We start from the raw sequence: 20,039 nt of genomic DNA on the forward strand, positions 1-20,039 counted from the left end.
AGAAAGGAACTAGAGAAGCAGCCTGGACGGAGAAACCGTTAAAAGCAGACAGCAGAGTTTGAAGAACGTGGAAGGCCGTGACCTGTTGTAACAGGGCAGTCTTCGGGAGCCCCGGACTAAATCTGAATGCTGTCACTTCAGTCAATGCCACCTCCACTCTTTTCCCCCAAAGCTTCTCAGGACCCCAAATGAATGTCCATGGCCTTGAGGGAAAGACACACAGCTGTAATGGTGGTCCTGGAGAGAACGGAGAATGGGATATAAAAGGTGAAGCTGGGGCCTCTCTCCAGTTCAGTGACAGCACAAAATCACAGGTACAGACTGAAACCGGGGGACCCAGTGCTGTCTGGTGGAGGGACCGGCCACGGTGCCCCTCGTCGTCTTCCTCTGGCTGCAAGGGAGTTGGCTTTTGAGTTGCCTTTAAATCTCCTTTCATTAAACATCAGCCCTTAGTGAAGAGGGTTTCAGGGGCATCTCTTCTGCCTGATTATTCCCTATGAAATGGTTACACCTCCCTGGTCTCTAAGCCCCGTCTACACACATCATAGGAACCCACCATTCCCATGGGGGATGGACCCATCCTCCTCAGTCTTTCTCAAGGGGAGAGCATCCTTGGGGCCAGGCCAGCCTAGAGTTCATAGTGACTCTGGGCACAAAAGGATACCCTTTGCCCCAGAAAGGAGTATATTATTTGACTTGGGGGAAATGATTTTGTTTTCCCAAACCTTATATATAGTCGCCTTACCTGTTCACTGGGTTTATGCTTCTCATGGACTTTTGAGGTGAGAGTTGTGTTACACGATGCATGTAAAACACCTATTTGAGAGCCTGGTACAGACCAAATATCTATAATGCAGTACTGAGTGGCCCCGGTTAGCTTTTCTTGCTGGTAAGGCTGATTTTGTTTGAAAAGCAGATCAGGAATGTCCGTAAGGATAGTATTTCACCTTCCAGTCTGCCTCCTCCTTCTGGCTGACCCCCCCCCCCCACCAGCTGGTGAGAGGGCCATGATGTTTTCCCCGGGGTGGCCTCTCTCAGTGTTCTGCTCTTACAAAAAGAACAAGGTGGGGGGACCCTCTTCTTTTCATTGGAGAAGAAAATCTTTCTTAAAAGCCTGTGCAGGATTCCCCTATAGGTCCCATAAGCCAAAAACTTGGTCACATGCCATGGGCCAGAATCACAGAAGAGGAAACGGAGGCGCACAGACATTTGAAACAGTGGGAGGGGACAATTAATCAACTACGTAACCCTGAATTGGTCCCTGTTGCCTTTGAGCAACTATTACGCTCCTGTTTGTACATCGTAGTCCGGGAATTGATCCTGTTCCACGTCCTGTCTCTTTTATTGCTGTCTTCAGCTGAAACACACATCTTGTATTCTTCTGGTTTCACTTTTATTTGCCTCCCCAGCTCTGTCACTTTTACAGCTATTTGCAATCTGCAGTATTTCTCTATGTTAAGCTCTCCCCCTGACCCAAGCAGACTTTGCAAAAACATAATCGGGTCCCTGCCCTGTCCCCCGATGCAGAACATCCCAAGGAGCCCCATTATTTACAGTATCAGCGTTTAAGTGCAGGACTCTGAAACACAGGGAGAGGTCCGTGCCCGGCCGCCTCGCTTCACGGCGGCATCCCCTTGGGCAAGGTAGTCTCTCCAGAAGTCACATATTGTTCGTGATTTTTAATTATGCGTGTTTATACACTTATTTACTTAATGTTTCATCTGTTTCAGTAGGTGAAACTGTAGGAGGACAGAGGTGTTGTGTAGAGCCCCCAAACCTGGAACCAGCCTGAACCAGTGCCTGGCAGGCAGGTGGCACCTAAGAAATAATGCAGGACCCCAGTACCCTCTGTTTCAGGGTTGTCGGGATTAAATGTGGTGATTCGTACAGGATGTTTCACATGCATAGTGGGTGATCAGAGCCTAGCTTCCTTTGGCCGTTTTGTTTTTTTTTTATATAGTAAAAGGAATGAAATTCAAGTCCCCGCAGCATGGCGTCCACGTTCCCGTCTTTCAAGCCTCACGCTCGCTGTTTGCTGTTCAGTCCAATGCCTCGTATTCAGACCATAGCACCACCACCCCGTGTTTCCCCAGATAAATCAGGAATGTGGACAAGAATTCTGCCCTGTGCAGTCTTGTGCCCGGCTGCCCTCTCCCCATCCTCCCCAGTTATGGGCCATGTCATAGGCTTGTCCTGGATGCCCTCGCCATCCGCTGCCCCCCCTGCGTGATGAATAAATGTGCGTGTGGTAGCCCCGTGGACACACACGAGGGTTGCACTTTTCCTAATGGAAGAGGGGCGTGGCCGTGTGACTTGCTGTGCACAAGGACAGTGAGGCCAAGTGACACGTGTCACATCTGGCCCAGAGCTTTGAGAACCGCCCATGCATTGTGCATTTTCTCTTCCCCTCTCGCTTGTGATGTGCACTGCTTGAGACAGCAGGTGTTCTGTCGTTCTAGGTCTCTGGGAGACTTTCGTGAACCGAGACCTGCCACCAGCCCACTTGGGACGAGCAGCCAAGGGAGGAGGGGCTGCCTGGGGAGGGGGTGTTCATCTCCCTTACCCTAGCGTGGCCCTGCCTTTGCAGGTGTCCTGGAGTGTGCCTTCCCACACAGGTGACATTAGTGTCATCACTTGCTGTTTCGGCCGCATCCCTCGGGAAACAGCTTCCCTGGAGAGCGGGGGGCACCCACTGCTTCTAGAGCTGTGCACCCCCCGTGCCTGGTCCAGGAGATCGATGCAGGATTGCTGAAGAACGTGGGGACCTGCATGGTGAGAAGGGGTGTGGGAGGGTTTCCGGTGGAGTTGAGAAGTGAAAGTGTCATTATTATAAACATACATTTTTTTTAAGCTCACTTATTTTTGAGAGAGAGCGTGAGCGGGAGAGGGGCAGAGAGAAAGGCGGCCAGAGGATCGGAAGCGGGCTCTGCGATAACAGCACAGAGCCCCACGCGGGGCTCCAGCTCACGAACCGTGAAATCATGACCTGAGCTGCAGTCGGACACTTAAGCGACAGAGCCACCTAGGTGCCCCGAAAGTGCCATTATTATAAATAGAGATATTTCTGTTTCTTGGAGAGGAAGCTGATGTTTGCGTTCAGATTTCTCGAGCTTAGATGGGCAGCTCTCCTTTGTCCCAAGAAGATGTTCCCCGGGTAGAGTCACCTCCACCCAGTGGCCTGTCCTTTGTAGAGCTCCGGTAACAGCTGTGTGCACACGAGCCTCCCCAGCCTCGCCCAGCCTTGGTCCAGGGACCTCTTTACACTTTCAGTCTGGAGGGGTGGGGCCTGCCTTGCTGGCTGCTGATCCCCAGTGACCCCTTCTTTGCGGCTGATGCCCAGCCATTCCTTCTCCATTGCTGATGCCCAACTACCCCTCCTTCACCGTCAATTTCAGCAAAAGTGGCAGAAGGGCTGTGGGTTGGCAGGGAGCCATTCGTGAGGATCCTGGTGACACAGGCCACCGGGCCCCGCCGATTTCCACGACCCCATGTGTTGAGAATTGGCTTCACCTGCTGCCTTTTCTTACTTGAATGGTGCTTTATGGTCCTTCGCTAAAGATGGCACAAAGGCTAATTATCTCATAATGGCTGTCCTTTAAAAACATTAGATTAAGAGCCACTTTATGCTTTTAATTCTGCTTTTTTCTTGTCATCTGTATCTCTCTGCCTGGCTATCAACACAGCAGAATTTCCTGTTTGCACCCAAGAGTGTTTTTTTTCTTATTGCCAACTTTGGGAAGGGTGCGGTTCTCTCATTACTAGTGACAGTTATGTAAGCAGACCCGTTGTTATAAAACCTAAATTGTTGTGATGATTGTTCCTTCGTGCTTCTCTTCAGGCCGATGTCATCAAGCACCATTGACTGAGCAAATATTATTGTGTAGGAAGGATCCACCTGTCCTGTACAGGTGGGCCAGGGTTGCTTTGTTGTTGTTGTTGTCCCCTGTAATACCTCATTTAATTCTTCAAAAAAAAATTTTTTTTGTTGTTAATGTTTATTGGTTTTCGAGAGAGTGAGAGAGACAGAGTGCACGTAGGGGAGGGGCAGAGAGAGAAGGAGACACAGAATCGGAAGTAGGCTCCAGGCTCCGGGTTGTCAGCACAGAGCCCGACGCGGGGCTGGAACCCACGAACCATGAGATCATGACCTGATCCAGCATCGGACCCTTAACCGCCTGAGCCATCCAGGCGCCCCTCTCATTTAATTCTTGTAGCCACTCAAGATGATAAGAAAAGATTTCTGTCTTTGGGTGGGGAAACTGAGGCCCAGAGAGGAAAGTGACTTTTCCATGGGCAAATACCTAAGGCAGGGTCTAAATCCTGGTAGATCTGAACTCCCTCGCTTTGATCTTCCCTTTGATCTTCCCTCACCCCTGCATTCATTTCTCTATTTCCTTGTTACTGCTTTACATTGAACCTCAGTTAAAAGCATTGAACTTGAGGGTGTCTGGGTGGCTCAGTCGGTTAAGCATCTGACTCTTGAGTCTGGCTCGGGTCTTGGTCCCAGGGTGGTGAGATCAAGAGATCAAGACTTGTCTCACACTCCATACTCAGCACGAAACCTGCTTGAGATTCTCTCTCCCTCTCCCTCTGCCCCTCCCCTGTTTGCACTCTCTCTCCCTCTCAAGAAAAAAAAAAAAAAAAAAAAAAAGCATTGAACTTGGTTTTTGTCCTCACCAGACCTCGGAATATTTCTCAGGGGTGTTTTCCATGAAGCATGTCCCAAACTACCCTCTTCTTGGATGGTTTTTAAGTTGCTAAAATAGTGTCCCTCCCATAGCCTCCTACATCTCTTCGGGCTGGAAGTGCTTGTCTCCCTGTCTTGCCCCCTACACAGTGAGCCCCCTTGGGGCTGAGAGGACACATCTTCCCGTGTCCCTGGGCAATGCCAGCGAGAGGACCAGCACGCAGGAGGCCTGGCATCTGTGTCCTGAGTGGATGACCTAGGCTCCTGGGTTGTGTCTGAGGGAAGAAGGAAGATAGTAATGGTAAGAGGCAATCCTCTTGGAATCCGGTTTAGTGACTCAACATTATTCAATGTCTCAGTCTTTATGACTCTCAGCATTTGAAGACAAATGATGGAAAGCCAAACCAGAAATCTCAGCACGATCTTCAAGCCTCATTTAATTTGAACTATTGTTCCTTGTCAAACCTATTCCTTCTCCGGGGTACATTGGATGCTAATGAGCCTGCTGGTTTAAGTTGGGTGCCAGTCTGGAGTCCAAAGCCCCGTCTGCATGTTCAGACCAGTTGATGGGGGAAGTGAAGGTGGTTGTCAAAGTCGAAAGGCAGCGTGGGGTCAGTCAGTTTTGTTGTTTCGATGCCTGTTGAAACTCCTGTCGTGGAAGCATCCTATGGGCTAACAGGTTGCAGGGCCTCAAGGTGTGGGTTGCCTTCATTAATGCGTTAATGGCCTTGAAGGCGTGTGAGAGTAGCAGGAAGTCTTGAAAATTCAGTCCCTCATTGGAGCTGTCACACAGGTGCGCACACACACGAACACACAAGCTACACTTCATGTAGTAACGTGCCCTTTCGTCCTCATGGCAATCTGCAGAGTGGGCGCTCTCACCACCCCAACATTTCAGGGGAGGACATGAGGCACACACAGCCACATCACTCGCTGTTGGTCACCCAGTGGGAGTCAGGGATGAGCCAGGACTCAAACCCGCTCTCTGAACCACCAGCCTCCCCCGTCGCGATGATCTCTGAATGTCCTCCCCTTGTTGATGCCCGCTTGTTTCAAATACTTTAAGACCTGACAAGTAAATACTGTGTTAAGAGTATAAAATAGAAATCATTTTGGCATCAACGTTCAGAGAGAATCATCAGGGTGGTGATTGATTTAACTTAACATGTAGTAGGATGTTTCATCTGAAGGTACTGAAACAAGAGATAACAAGAGATCACAGAGACGGTTGGGTCAAGGGCAGGGTGTAGGTGTTCTGGCTACATTCAGGGGCACTCCGGGAGAGAGAAAATAAGACAGGAACTCCCAGTTTAAGTAAACTCCTTATACAGAACGTAATGCTTCCGTCAGAGGCAGATGAAATACTGGCTCATTTCGTAGAACCCAAAGCTTCAGAGTAGAGGATTAGTCAACTTGAATAGTGTTTTTCAAGTTGTTTCAAGCGAGGGGTAGAAGGAAATCACGGTCACGTGTGGGAATGTGTGTGGTGGGGGAAAACACTACAAGCTGTTGCTTTAGTCGGTGCCATCACGTGAAGAGCAACACTTTAATTCAGGGCAGGAGGAAATACGGCCGGTATAAAATCCAAACCAGCCACGGCCTCCCGGCTTTAATGGTCCACATGCCTGCTTCCCCTCAGCTTCTCTCAGGCAGGACCGGCTTCCTCATTGACCCGCTGGTGAGTTTCCCGGTGCCTGTCAATGCCAAGTGCTCACTTCAATGTCTGGTTTTAAACGATCGTGTGAAACCAAGAACAGGCCTGTTCAAAAGGAAAGACGGACTCTTGGGCCAAACGTGCGCGGTAGTTTCCAAGATTTTCCGTTAACCCGCCCCCACTTGGAGCGTGTGAATGGTGCTGCTGGGATTCAGGCTCAGGACCTGATGCTGCCTTCCATTGCCAAGGCTCTTTTCCCCCTCCCCGTCTTTCTAAATCCCTGAGCCTGCCGCCTCTCCGGACCCCACGCCTGCCGGCTGGGGCAGCCTTTCCACCGTGTCCCACAGGCTCACCTCTGAAGCAGCCCCAGTGCAGAAACGGACCCCAGGTCTCCTCCCAGATGGTGCCTGGACATTGGCTGCCTTTTCCGAGGGCTCCTACCGGGCCGTCCCTGCCCTCGTTCCAGCTCAGCGTTGCCTCTGGGCTGTCGTGTAACTGTGGCTGCATCTACGCTGAATGCGGTGATCACTTCCCTTCCATGCTTGTCTTCTCCTCTGCAGGGTGCTTTGAGGACAGCGGCTAGATTCTTTCTATATCCCCAGTAACTCGGGACAATTTTAGAAACACTGTGGGTGCCTTGCCCAAGTGATCACCTCTGGGCAGAGTCTGGACCTCAGGCATCAGTCTCCGCAGCCTCGCCCATCAGCCTCCCCACCTCCCGACCTTCACCACACTTGACAACTACTATCTGTTTGTGACGTTCATGAAAATCAGGAGCCTTCACGGAAATATTCACAGTTGAATCTTGGAAACCTCAAAGATCAGGTCACACGGGTCCTTCCTCTCCAGCATCCGGGGATTTGGCAGCTGCTGCCTCTTTAAGACAGATCACATCCACGGGTGCTGGCTGCAGTCCGCACTGTCCAGCCAGCTTTGTCCCTTGATGTCACCTGTTACCCCAGGAAATACACAGCGGTCCCAGGAAGCCCACTTGTCTTTGCTTTTACGGGTAAGGGCTGTGTGTCGGTGGGCTTGGGCAGCTGTAACTAAGGACCATACACGACCCGCTAAAACAACAACAAACGTTTCCACAGTTCTGGCATCTGCCGAGTTCAAGACCAGGATGTCCCCAGGCTCAGCCCCTGCGGAGAGCTCTCTTCCTGGCTTGCAGGCTGTGTCCTCACTGGGCAGAGGGATCGCTCCGGTCTCCCTTCTTACCCCGTCACTATCCCCATCTTGGGTCCTTTTCCTTATGACCTCATCGAAACCTCATTCTCTCCCAGAATCGCCACCTCCAAATGCCATCCCATCGTGGCTGAAGGCTTCAACGTGGGGATTTTGAGGGGAGACAGAGACGCCGTCCGTACAAGCTGGCGCAAGAAATGAGATAAATCCTCCCTCCGGCTTGTCTTCTAGGGGAAGGATGTCCTTTGCTGTGCTCGCGTGTATTTCGGCAGCAAATTATTCTAACGTTCGCTGCCCCAGCACGAGACAAGCCTCGATTTCGATGTCTCTGGGATCCAGTGGGGTAGGAGTCGGGAGACCTGGATTTCCAATTCAGTTTAGCCCCCTGCGTGCTTGACCTTGGGGTCCGCATGCTCCCCCTACCCTACCGACCCCTTCTGCCGGGATAAGGGTGGGACAGGATGATGGCAGATGGCCCTTTGGCTGCGGACGCCCTGTGTGTCTTTTCTGGGGACATGTCAGGGATTCGTGGCTGTCCCCACCTATGGGGCCCAGCCATGCCCGCCCCCCCCCCCATCAGATGGCCCCTGTCGGGAGGTTGGGTCCCCCCTGGCCTGACGCTGCGCACACCCAGGTACACCGAAGAGGCCTGTCTCCCGTCTTCTGTCTGCTAGCACGGCCCCTTTTCCACTCAGCTGCACCGAGTAATAAGAGAGGCCCCGTCCGCCCTCCTGTCACAGAGCTCTGCCGAGCACTGCCTGTGCCAGTGTGTTTCTGCCTCTAATGAAGGATTTATTTAGGTCACTGCTGCCTTCTGTGCACAGCCACGCAGATTAAACATGTGGAGTGTCTCTTCCTCCCTCTTCCCTCCCCGGGGCCTCACCGCTGCACTCACCTGGCTGTTCGGGATCCACCAAGGGGGGCATTTGCACCGCACACCCCTTCAGTCACAGAGAGCTGGAGCCTTCCTACCTGCCATTGTCCTTTCTTCCTTGAGCCCCTGCCTGGTTGAGTCACCGCAGTACTTTGGATCATGAACAAATGTGTTTGACTAATTATCATCTCCAGATCCCATTTATACCACACAGCCGCCTTTTTTTTTTTTTTTTTAGGGACCAGAATAGCTACCATGATTTGAGGGCTTGCCATGGGCCAGGCAATATGGGAACATCCTCAGCATCCACATAGGGTGTTTGATTTAACCCTTGCAATCAGTATATGGAGCCAGTGCCTTCTATCTGAGGCTCCCAGGCTTCAGGGCTGTCTTGGGGGTTTGGAATCACAGAGCAGAGATGTGAGCCGGGGTTTTTGGCTCTGAATCCTCTGTTAATTCCAGCGTGGCCCCTCCACCCTGCTCTACAGATAATTCTACCTCTCTGGCCGGACCGATCCCTCTCTAGTTCGTCTGCCACGGTTGTTAAAATCCCGGTATTAAAAACAAACTGCCCCAACAATAGTAAGAAACAAACACCAGAGGAAAATTGCCCCCCACCCACCCACCCAAAGCCAGCGCAATCGGGATCTGAGCCTGAATGGGCATGAGCATTTGGAGCTCACAGAGTCCTTGCCGTTCTAAAGGGCTGAGGGTGGGCAGGCCGGTTTCCCTGGGAGCTGGTTAGAAACACAGACTCTTGGGCCTCTCTTCAGACCTCTTCCATTCGAGTCTGCATTTTGAACTAGATCTCCGGGGGACCGGTGGGCACATCTGCCTTTGGAAAGCCCTGTGCTAGGTAATTGCAGTGGGGCACCCAGGGCTCCTGGGAAGGATGCTCTACTCACCCCACACCGGCCGCTCCTCACGAAGGTCCTTCCACCCTGATATCTCGTCTCGTTTGGAGAAGAACGTTGTGTGGGTTGGCTTCAGACTTCCTATGGGACGGGTTGCATTTGTCAGCCTCATGATACCGTGGAGTTCTCAGAGGCCTAGAAACAACACTGTCGTTGAAATCTTCTGGCCCCAAACCCCTTCCCCACCACGTTGCCCTCCCTGGCTTGCCCAGATAGCTTCTTCCTTGACTCCTGCAGAATTTTGTGCATTATCCTGGTAGCCTTTTGTAAATATGGAAACTCCCAGCGCTGCTGTGGATGCTGGGAGGCGTAGAAAGGCTGGAGGAGGCAGTGTTCGAAAAGTCCTCTTGTGTTTCGGGGGGAGAATGGGGCCACTGACCCTTCCTTTCCCCAGACAGTAAATGTGACCCACGGAAACTTATTTACATTATGTGGACTGACCTTGGGTCTTTTCTGACTTGAACCCTTTCCACCCCACGTGAGGTAGGCTTCTCAGCAATTACCATAAGTAAATCCGAACAAAAGTGAGTGTCAACATTTGTTGAAGAGTGTCACGTGCAGGCAATTTCAAGAAAATAAATATTTATGGAAGTCTTGAGATATCACTGTCCTTTCATAGACTGACAGGCGCAAGCGGAATCTACTTCCTCTTTCTTGCTTTCCAAGATGATCTGCCAAGGATGGAAATTCGACACCATCGCGACGTGCCCTTAAGAAGTTGCTTAAAGGTGAAAGTGAAGACGTTGTTGACTCCTAAAGATGAACGAAAAACCTTCACTGTTGATTGCCCGGAACTTCGGTTGAATGCGGAAATGACAGTTCTGTTGTTCAAACTGTCTTACTGAGGTTTCAGTACATTCCAGAAGATTTTTTTTTTAATTTTTGATGTTTTTATTTATTTTTAAGACAGAGAGAGACAGAGCATGAGCAGGGGAGGGGCAGAGAGAGAGGGAGACACAGAATGGGAAGCAGGCTCCAGGCTCCGAGCTGTCAGCACAGAGCCCGACACGGGGCTCGAACTCCCAGACCGTGAGATCATGACCTGAGCTGAAGTCGGACGCTTAACCGACTGAGCCACCCAGGCGCCCCAACGTTCCAGAAGATTAAATCACTCAGCACTCTCGGATGCTTGTTCTTGTCTGGTAGTAGCATAGATCCCATCCTGTCTACTCTTCTTAGGCTCTTGTGTAAGCTCTCCCCTCTGCCCGGAATGCACTCCCCGCTGCCCACGGGGAGACCTCCCAAGTCAAAGGAAAAGAAGCACAACCGGCTTTAGAGACGGCCCACGGAGTGTTAGTTCCCACACCCCCGGCGTCTGTGACCTTGAGAAGGTCTTCTAACCTGAATAGCGTGTTTCCGTACGTGTCCTAGGGAGAAAGGCAGGCCACTCACATTTGTTGAACGCCTCCCCTGTGCTGTATATTTGGCCCGGGTGATTTGATTTCATCATATGGAAGTAGATTGCACCCAGTTTGCAGAATGGCATTTTGAGCCCCAGACAGGTAAGGACACTTGAGTTCAGAGAGCTGTAGGCAAACCAGCCCGGATCTGCCCCATTGCAACAGCGCCTTTGCTCTCCCACTACTGCACGTTACCTTTTCGTTGCTTCAGAGAAGTCCCATAAAATTAGCATAACCACTGCTCAGTTTTGCTGCGAGTATCGGAAGAGATGATTTATACACTGGTGCTCACCACCTGGCACCCAGTGGGCACCAAGTAAGAAATGTCTTCCTTTCCAACCCTTTTGCTATATCCCTGAAAACACTTGTGGTTGTCTGTTTCGAGAATCCCTGTTATCCTAGAGAAGCTTCTGGTCTGTGCCAGCTGCACCACTAGTTTCTGTTGAGGGGCTGGGAAGATTCAGGGCAGACAGAGGGCTTGCGGGCAGCACTATTTCCGACGCGTTAAACTTCCCTCTCGTGGAATATTCTCGTTATTCCACTTTATCCACACATACGTTGCAGCGGTGGGAGTCGGGGAATATACTGTAGTTAATTACATTTGAAATCTAGGTCATGATGTGAATTATGTAATAAGAAGACTTAAGGAGAAAATTAAAATATTTCGAAGGGTTATTTCACTGCATCCCCCCCCCTTTTTTTAATTAAAATATTTTCTAGATTCTCAGGTGATCTCGCCCAGTCACCATGAGAAATCTTGAGTCCCCCTTTCAATACCTGGCTCCTGCCTGACTCTCTCAGGTTGAAAACCTCACTACCGTTTGACACAGTCTTTTTCACGGACAAACTGTTCAGTCTGTCTTTCTAGCGAATTAAAAGCCTTTCTCAGTACCTTGGGCCATTCGCTTAACCTTGCACTGCCGTCGATATGTTCATTGAGCAAATAAGGTCTCTAGCACCTACCGTGCACAGAAATCGTGCCAGGCCCTGGGGGGATGGCAGCAGAGAGAAAGCATCAGGACACCGATGGGGGGGCTCTGAAATTGGTATTCTCGGGTGGAGGGGCAGACCAGACCATAAACAAGCATATCCGGGTTGGGCTAGTACATGAGGAATACGAAACAGGGTGATGGGAGAGAATACGGTTACAAGAGAGCAGGCGGGCCCGTGTTGCAGGGAAAGCCGGTGTTTGAAACAAAAGCTAATTGGCAGGAAAGAGCCAGCCCCAGAAAGCCTTGGGACCCAGCATCCTGGAAAGAGGGAGCGGCAAATGCCAGCGCCCAGAGCTGGCGGGAGCTCAGAGTGTTCACAGGAACCAAAAGGTCAGCGAGGTGGGAGTGTGGCCTGAAGGAGCAGATTGAGGCCAGAGGGACAGACCGGCAGCTCCCATCCTGGGGGAATCCCCAGGCCTGGAAAGGAATTTGGATTTAATTTCAGGTACCAGGAGACCTCCCTCTGAGAAACCCTGTGGGCTCTCCCTGTGCCTCCCGTCCCTGGCAGGTGGTCAGCACCTTCACGAGGGGCCCAAGGAAGCTTTGTGTTGCTGATGGGAAGGGCTCGTCTTTTGAATTGTTGTAGCTCAGGGCTTGATTGATTGATCATTGTGTCCTTGATAAAGGGGAGTGAACAGAGAGGGGGCTGGATCTCTCTTTGGGAACTTCTAACCCATCTACAAAAGGAAAGAGAGGGTTTGTTTTGTTCATCCTTCCATGAAATCCTGTCCCTCATCAAAGGGTCGTTCCCTGGCACGAATGTTCAACAGGACCAGGGAAGCATTCCGTCAGGGCCAGGAACTACTTGTACCCTCACTCCAGGCATCGCCGGGGAGTGACAGGGACAGCGACATCCCTGGCTTTGCCTGCTCACACTGAGTTTGGATCCTCATTCAGCCTCGACCGTTCTGGACAAACCACCGAACTTCTCTGATCCTCTTTCTTGTAGTGAGATCAGTTCTGGTGAAGATTTGCAGTGAACATCGCGGGGGCCCAGTGTGGGGCGATGCCAGCCCAGGGTCTGTTCAGTAGCAGGTACTGCAAATGGGGGCTGCCGTCATTGCTTTTGGCAAGGCGGGTGGCCCGGGGTCCAGGTGCCGTGGAGCATTCTTGTCCCTGCCCATGCCAGCTCAGGGCTCCACATTTCTAGAAGGTTCCATTTGCTCAATATTCGTTAGTTCGCTTCTGGAGGGAGGATGATCAGTTCATCTCTGTGCTGCCTAAAAGTTCCAACTTGCCTTCCTCCTACTTCGTGAGTGGGGCATTGCGGGGGGAGGGTGGGATCTGACTTTCAGAGAGCACTTTCTTCGCTTAAATTGCAGCCCTACTCAGCGCTGCGAACCTCTCAGCGGCCACCTCGGCTGCTACCAGTCACGTGTGGCCTTGGGACGTGCTGTAGGAGTAAATAAACGGACACACACTAGATTCTGAAGACCTCATACAAAAGAGGTGGAAAGTATCCCCTTCATATTATATAGGAACTATGTGTTGAAGTGATAGCGTTTTGGAGAACTTAAAAATATTTCTGTTTTTGAATGTGGCTCCTGAAAGTTTAAAATTTTAATGTGGCTCCTGGGTCATTTGAACACTTACAATAAAAGCTCTAATAATAGATGCTTTGTCCTAGGGCAAGATGGGACTGTCAGGGATGTCTAAATAAATGGTCCCTGTCATCTTTAGGAGGGGTGACTGTTACCTTCATGAGCGCCGCTTGATTGCCTATAAATAATGGAATTTTTCTGGAAATGTAGTTAAACCTGTGTGTTCTACGTTTATTTCTATGATCTATATCCTGCACAGCTACTAGGGGAAGGTGCTGTTTGGCATTACGGAGGGGAGAAGGTATTGGTAAAAACGGAAAGTTAATCTCGTAACTTCACTAAAATATCAGATAGGTAGCATACGTTCAATAAATTTAGATATCTGTTTGATAAATGAACGAGGGCATACATGGCTCACATTCATATTTCTAATGGACGGGGCTTGTTAATACAGATCACCTCATTTCAGTCTCAAGGAAATCATTTCAGGTGGGTACAGTTATTACCATTTTACGTATGGGGAAACTGAGGCTAAGACAGGTTAAGTCACTTTGAATAAATCCAACCTAGAGACGGGGTTCCTGACCCTACAGTCTGGCTGATTCCTTTCGACTCCTCTACTGAAGGGAACAAATGAATTTGACCTCATGCTGTCCTGTTCCTACCCTGTGTGTCAGCTGATTCTGGAGGAGGTGGCCTGGGATTTTGTCACTGTTGACTAGATTTTTGAGGGCCTTTCCTCTTTAGGATGCCCAAAACTTTACCATTATTACCTGGTAAGGCCACATGCTAGGGAGACAGCAACAATAGCGGAAAGAGAACAGGACCGGAATGCTGGAACCATGAGGTCTAGGCCTGATTTTCTCTGTGACCTTAGACAAGCCATCTTGGGCCTCCTCACTGTGGCCCTCGTGTGCTCTGATGTGCACAGTCCCGTTGTCAGGATCAGTGTGGCTCCGATGTCCTCGCTTACAGGTTCACCTGACCTGGAAGGTCTTCTCTTTTCCAAGAGTGTTACTTAAAGGCCCAGAAATTCTGGCTGTGCCACTGAGTTCAAATTACCAAACCACTACACGAGAAAGTTGTCTCACAGTGGCCACTGTGTGTGTGTAATATATTATATATGTATTTAGATGTCCTATGTGTGTGTGTGTGTGTGTGTGTGTGTGTATCTACACACTTAGCTAAAGTTCCATACATATACATGCTATATATATGTATATAGCTCATACATATACATGCTTTTCTCCCTCTATATATATAGCATACGTGTATGAGACTTTAGCTAATTTTTTTTCCTATATACCTCAAATATTTTTGGAATGTACAAGACTTTAGACATAAGTAAATACATTTTTAGAAAGTATTAAAGTAGAAGTGAGGAGTTTTTAGACTACTAACTGCCCAGGTTATTTATATATATATATATATATATATATATATATATATATATATACACACACACACACATATATTTAGCTTCTCCTCTGCTGTTGGTAATTCCCCCTTTAGGAAAAAAAAAAAAAAAAACAACTCAGATGTGCACTGTACTAAGCAGGATGCCTCATAATCGCGAAAGAAAAGCGTGAATACTTAGAAAATCTGAATTTCAGGGGCGCCTGGGTGGCGCAGTCGGTTAAGCGTCCGACTTCAGCCAGGTCACGATCTCGCGGTCCGTGAGTTCGAGCCCCGCATCAGGCTCTGGGCTGATGGCTCAGAGCCTGGAGCCTGTTTCCGATTCTGTGTCTCCCTCTCTCTCTGCCCCTCCCCCGTTCATGCTCTGTCTCTGTCTGTCCCAAAAATAAATAAACGTTGAAAAAAAAAATTAAAAAAAAAAAAAAAAAGAAAATCTGAATTTCAGATCTGGCCCCTGATTCTGTCCCTTAGGTGTGGAAGGATTGGGGTGTGTGGTTGCTTCCTGAGTCCGAATCCAGAGGTATGGGATGGGGTCAGCAGCACTCATCACGAAGAGTGGAACGATCTAGTGTGGAGTAGTTACTCTCTCCTGTGTTTCACCTACCTCACCCCCTGCACATGGGCTCACACGGGCTCACACGCATGTGAGCGCATGCATATATGTACAAACATATACAAGTATGCATATGCGTGGGCATACACGTATACCCCGGGCTCGTAAAAGGCAAGCACAGCGGGATCCATCCATATATGGGTCAGTCCCACATTGAGAAGGAAATGAAATTTGACTGAAACGTACTAAAGCATTTACTGAGTAAGCAAGATTTCCATTCGCTTGACATCATTCAATCAGTAGAATATTCTGCACCAACATCTTGCCTGGTCATCTCTCCTTAAATGTTTTTTTGTCTCTCGCTTTTTCCCCCCTAAATAATTAGGTCAGCTGATCTTGAAGGTTCCCTCTCAAGTGCTCTGTGATTCTCTAAACATTTCCAGTTTTTAATGTTTGTCTATTTTTGAGAGAGAGAGAGGCAGACAGAGCCATGCGAGGGGAAGAGAGAGAGGGAGACACAGAATCTGAAACAGGCTTCTGGCTCTGAGCTGTTACACAGAGCCTGATGCGGGGCTCGAACTCACAGACCGTGAGATCTTGACCTGAGCCGAAGTCAGACGCTTAACCGACTGAGCCACCAGGCGCCCCTAAACGTTTCCAGTTTTTAATTGCTTTTTTAAGTTAATACATTTTAATATACATTTTTCAGAGCAGTTAATAGAGTTGATCTCTGAGGCAGGGAATCCGATAGGTTTGATTATAAAAATAGAAGACCATAGAAATTCTTCATTTGTCCATTCTGGACACAGTGTTAAACTATTAAAGTGGATTTTAAACCTGACATAAAGAAGATGATGGACCCTTTCGGTGGAGAACACTTTTACTGGCTCTATAATCCCCATAGTCCCCAAGGCAGGCCTGTCACTAACCCTTCCTTAACTGTGTTCAGACAAGAGCTTCCAATGCCCTCTTTCTGGAAGATGGTCAAACGCCTCTTGATGATTGTTATCAGCTCCCTGAAACATGGACATGAGTCCTCTTGTTTTGGGGAACCCCTTGCCATTTCGCCCAGCAGTGGCTGTGTACTTGTGGGACTTCAGTGCCTCAGTGTCATAAATCTCAGGTGACGAGAAGGCAGGCGGTTTGTGCAAAGACGGCCCTGCGTTCAGAGTTTTGAATGGGGGCTATGAATTTTGCAGCGGACTAAATTCTTGCGTCCTTGGCTAAGACTCCTCTCGGTACCTGCCGCTCCTTCCCACCTTGTAACTGTCGGGTCAAGGTGCCAATCAACTGAGCAGACCGTAAAACCACTTGATGAGCAGAACGGCCTTGCACACAGGAAGGAGTTTTGCTCTTTCCAGCCGGCCTACCTGTCTGTTCCTCTGGGCTCGCTTCAAACACTTCCTCTCCCGGGAAGCCGTCCCCAGTCGTTTCAGGCAAAATGAGCGGACCTGTGTCCACACGCTGCCTTGCGCAAACTATAATCGGAGTACATCCAGCACTGACGCCTGCAGCCAGGTCATGCCAATGAGCCTCTGCCAACTTTATGCTGCGGTACCAACCACCCCGCAAGTCAGTGGCTTACGGCCACGGTGATGCATTGTCACCCGAGCCAGGATGGCTGTGCTGTGCACGGTGCACTGGTGTGGGGGCTCTGCTACACGTGGCTCCCATCATCCTCTGGGGCCCAGCGGCTGGCCGGGGCGCATTCTTCTCGTGGTCATGGCCGAAGTAGCAAGAGGGCAAGTGCCAACACGCAAAGCTTCTCAAGGCCTAGGCTGGCCACCGACTGGCACGTTGTCATTTCCGCTCACGGGCCGTTGGCCAAACCCAAATCAAATTGTCGGGGAGCACACCCCACCACATGGTAAGGCTGGATGCAGAGAGAGGAGGCGTAAAAGAATCGGGACTAGTCGGGGCACCCGGGTGGCTCAGTCGGTTGAGCGTCCGGCTCAGGTCATGATATTGGAGTTTGGGAGTTCGAGCTCTGTACCAGGCCTTCTGCTGTCGGCACAGAGCCTGGTTGGGATTCTCTCCCTCTCTCGTTCTGCCCTTGCCCTGCTCTCTCTCTTTCTCAAAAATAAACCTTAAAAAAAAAAACAGATCTAATCATTCAGTCTTCCATACAGGTTCACCTGCCCTATTAGATCAGGAGCCCCTGGGGGGGTGGCAAGGGTCAGGAACAGCATCTGCTTTTATATCACCAGCTCCACTGCCTCAGGCTGGCAGGTAGGAGGTATTTCACTGATGTTTGCTGAGGTCCAAAAGACCTTTCCGGCCCTTTCCTTTACAGCAGAGGCTGGGCAAGCTCTGACCGCAGGGCCAAATCTGTCCCCGTGTCTGTGCAGAGAGCTGAGCATACAGACTGTGGAAAACAGTTGTTGAGAAACTCAAAAGTGATGCATGAAAATGATAACGACATTTAGATTCCAGCGTCCGTGAATAAAGTTTCATTGGGGCACAACCACACCCATTCCTCTACAAATTGTCTGTGGCCTCTGGAGCCAAACGGGCATACCTGGGGCCGTCCTCCAGCCTGTGTCCCGCAAAGCCGAAAACCTTTCCCATCCGGCCCCTTAGACAGGAAGTGTTTGCCACCGGCCCTGCCTTATGGGGTAAAGAAACAGGGGGGGGGAGCCCCAGGGAGGTGACCGCCTTGCCCGGGATCACACGGCATTGGCAGCTCCACGAAGGCCTGTGTGCGTTTGGGGTTAACCTCTCCCCCCTTTGTTTCCTAGTAACTGGCGGCCCGCGACACCCATGTGTCACTGATCGGGAGGCTCTCCCCGCGGCAGCGCTTCATGACCCAGCGGCGCCCGGCCCAGTGAAGCCACCATGGTGTCCAGCACAGCGGCGCTGCTCCTGGGCGCCGTGCTCCTGGTGGCCCAGCTGCAGCCCGTGCCTTCCCGCCCCGCCGCCGCCGCCGCCGCCGCCGCCGCGCCCGGGGCCCAGCCGGGCCAGCCGGAGCTGTCGCGCAGAGCGGCCACCGTCCAGGGCGACGGCCGGGATGGCGCGCCCCCCAACGGCTCGGCGCAGCAGCTGCCGCAGACCATCATCATCGGCGTGCGCAAGGGCGGCACTCGCGCGCTGCTGGAGATGCTCAGCCTGCACCCCGACGTGGCGGCCGCCGAGAACGAGGTCCACTTCTTCGACTGGGAGGAGCACTACAGCCAAGGCCTGGGCTGGTACCGGGGCCAGATGCCCTTCTCGTCCCCGCAGCAGCTCACGGTGGAGAAGACCCCCGCGTACTTCACGTCGCCCAAAGTGCCTGAGCGCGTCCACAGCATGAACCCGGGCATCCGGCTGCTGCTCATCCTGCGCGACCCGTCCGAGCGCGTGCTGTCCGACTACACCCAAGTGTTCTACAACCACGTGCAGAAGCGCAAGCCCTACCCGTCCATCGAGGAGTTCCTGGTGCGCGACGGCCGGCTCAACGTGGGCTACAAGGCGCTCAACCGCAGCCTCTACCACTTGCACCTGCACAACTGGCTGCGCTTCTTCCCGCTGCGCCGCATCCACATCGTCGACGGCGACCGCCTCATCAGGGACCCCTTCCCCGAGATCCAGAAGGTCGAGCGGTTCCTGAAGCTGTCGCCGCAGATCAACGCCTCGAACTTCTACTTTAACAAAACCAAGGGCTTTTACTGCCTGCGGGACAGCGGCCGGGACCGCTGCTTGCACGAGTCCAAAGGCCGGGCGCACCCCCGAGTGGACCCCAGACTCCTCAGTAAACTGCACGAATACTTTCACGAGCCAAATAAGAAATTCTTCGAGCTTGTCGGCCGGACATTTGACTGGCACTGATTAGCAATAAAGTGAGGCTCGGAACCTTTCCCGTGTAAGTTCTGGTGTACGTCTGGGGGAGAGAGAGAAAAAGAAGAATTTTAAAAGGGCATTTAAGCTATAATTTATTTGTAAAGTCCATAAATTACTTCTGTACAGTATTAGATTCACAATTGCCATATATACTAGTTATATTTTTCTACTTGGTAAATCGAGGGCATTTTGTATTGTTTTTCATGGTTGTTAACATTGTGTAATATGTCTCTATATGAAGGAACTAAACTATTTCACTGCAAAAAAAAAAAAAAAAAAAAGCAACAAAAAAAAAAAAAACAACACAGAAATCTGGAGACCCTGTCTTTTTTGAATATGATTAACTTGCCCCGACTCAAAATAGCTGTCTGTGTTATATTCGTTGCAAGATCTATATATTCCTTTGTTACTTTAAAAAGAAATGTTTTTCATGGCAATTATGCTTCTCTCTTGCCCTCTCTTTTCTTCATTGTTCTTTTTAATTTTTAATGTCTCGCTGTGGCCATCAGATTTATTTTTTACTTGCATTGTGAGATCTGTCTTCACTGAGATATCCCCTGTTATTTTCCGGAGGTTTCAGGTTTGCCCATTCTTGACAGCAGGTTCCGGAGTGTGGATTTTTTTTTTTTTTAACCCCCGTAGACTCCGCGTGGACAAAGCAATATTAAGACTGGAAGAGTCGTTAATACCCGCGAGAGGCTCCCCGTTACACATCTCTGCCTCAAAGAGTGCTTGCACCCGTTTCTGAGCTCAGCAATGGGCAAAACGACACAATAAAGGGGATTAAACCGTTGGCCTTCAGCATGGTCTTGGGGCTGTGTGCTTGGCCCCACGTGCCAAGGGGTCTCCGGAAACTCAGAAAAGAGAAGTTGCAAAGTGTGCGTGTTCCCATCTTGTAGGTGCTGTGAAAAAGCCGCCTAATGGTGTAGACGTTTGCTTAGGTTGAAAGCTTCGTCTATTTCCTGAATGATCAATATCCATTTATAGATGCCTATTCCCTACGCATA

At 50.5% G+C, this 20,039-nt stretch overlaps 1 protein-coding gene across 3 annotated transcripts in view; it reads left to right on the forward strand.

The window, feature by feature from the left end:
- The window catches only part of HS3ST1 (heparan sulfate-glucosamine 3-sulfotransferase 1), a 30,130-nt gene extending 10,297 nt beyond the window's left edge, over positions 1–19,833 (forward strand). For 2 of the 3 annotated variants that reach the window (XM_045474539.1, XM_045474540.1), the window contains exon 2: positions 17,955–19,833. In XM_045474539.1, coding sequence (XP_045330495.1) covers positions 18,052–19,020 — 969 coding nt within the window. In that variant the 5' untranslated portion in view covers positions 17,955–18,051 and the 3' untranslated portion in view covers positions 19,021–19,833. Of the gene's footprint in view, positions 1–2,570; positions 2,773–17,954 lie in introns of those variants that run through there. The other variant, XM_045474541.1, reaches the window with a different exon arrangement.
- Positions 19,834–20,039: the final 206 nt, after the last annotated feature.

Source organism: Leopardus geoffroyi, chromosome B1 (assembly GCF_018350155.1).
Source record: "Leopardus geoffroyi isolate Oge1 chromosome B1, O.geoffroyi_Oge1_pat1.0, whole genome shotgun sequence".
In the NCBI taxonomy this organism is placed as follows: domain Eukaryota; kingdom Metazoa; phylum Chordata; class Mammalia; order Carnivora; family Felidae; genus Leopardus; species Leopardus geoffroyi.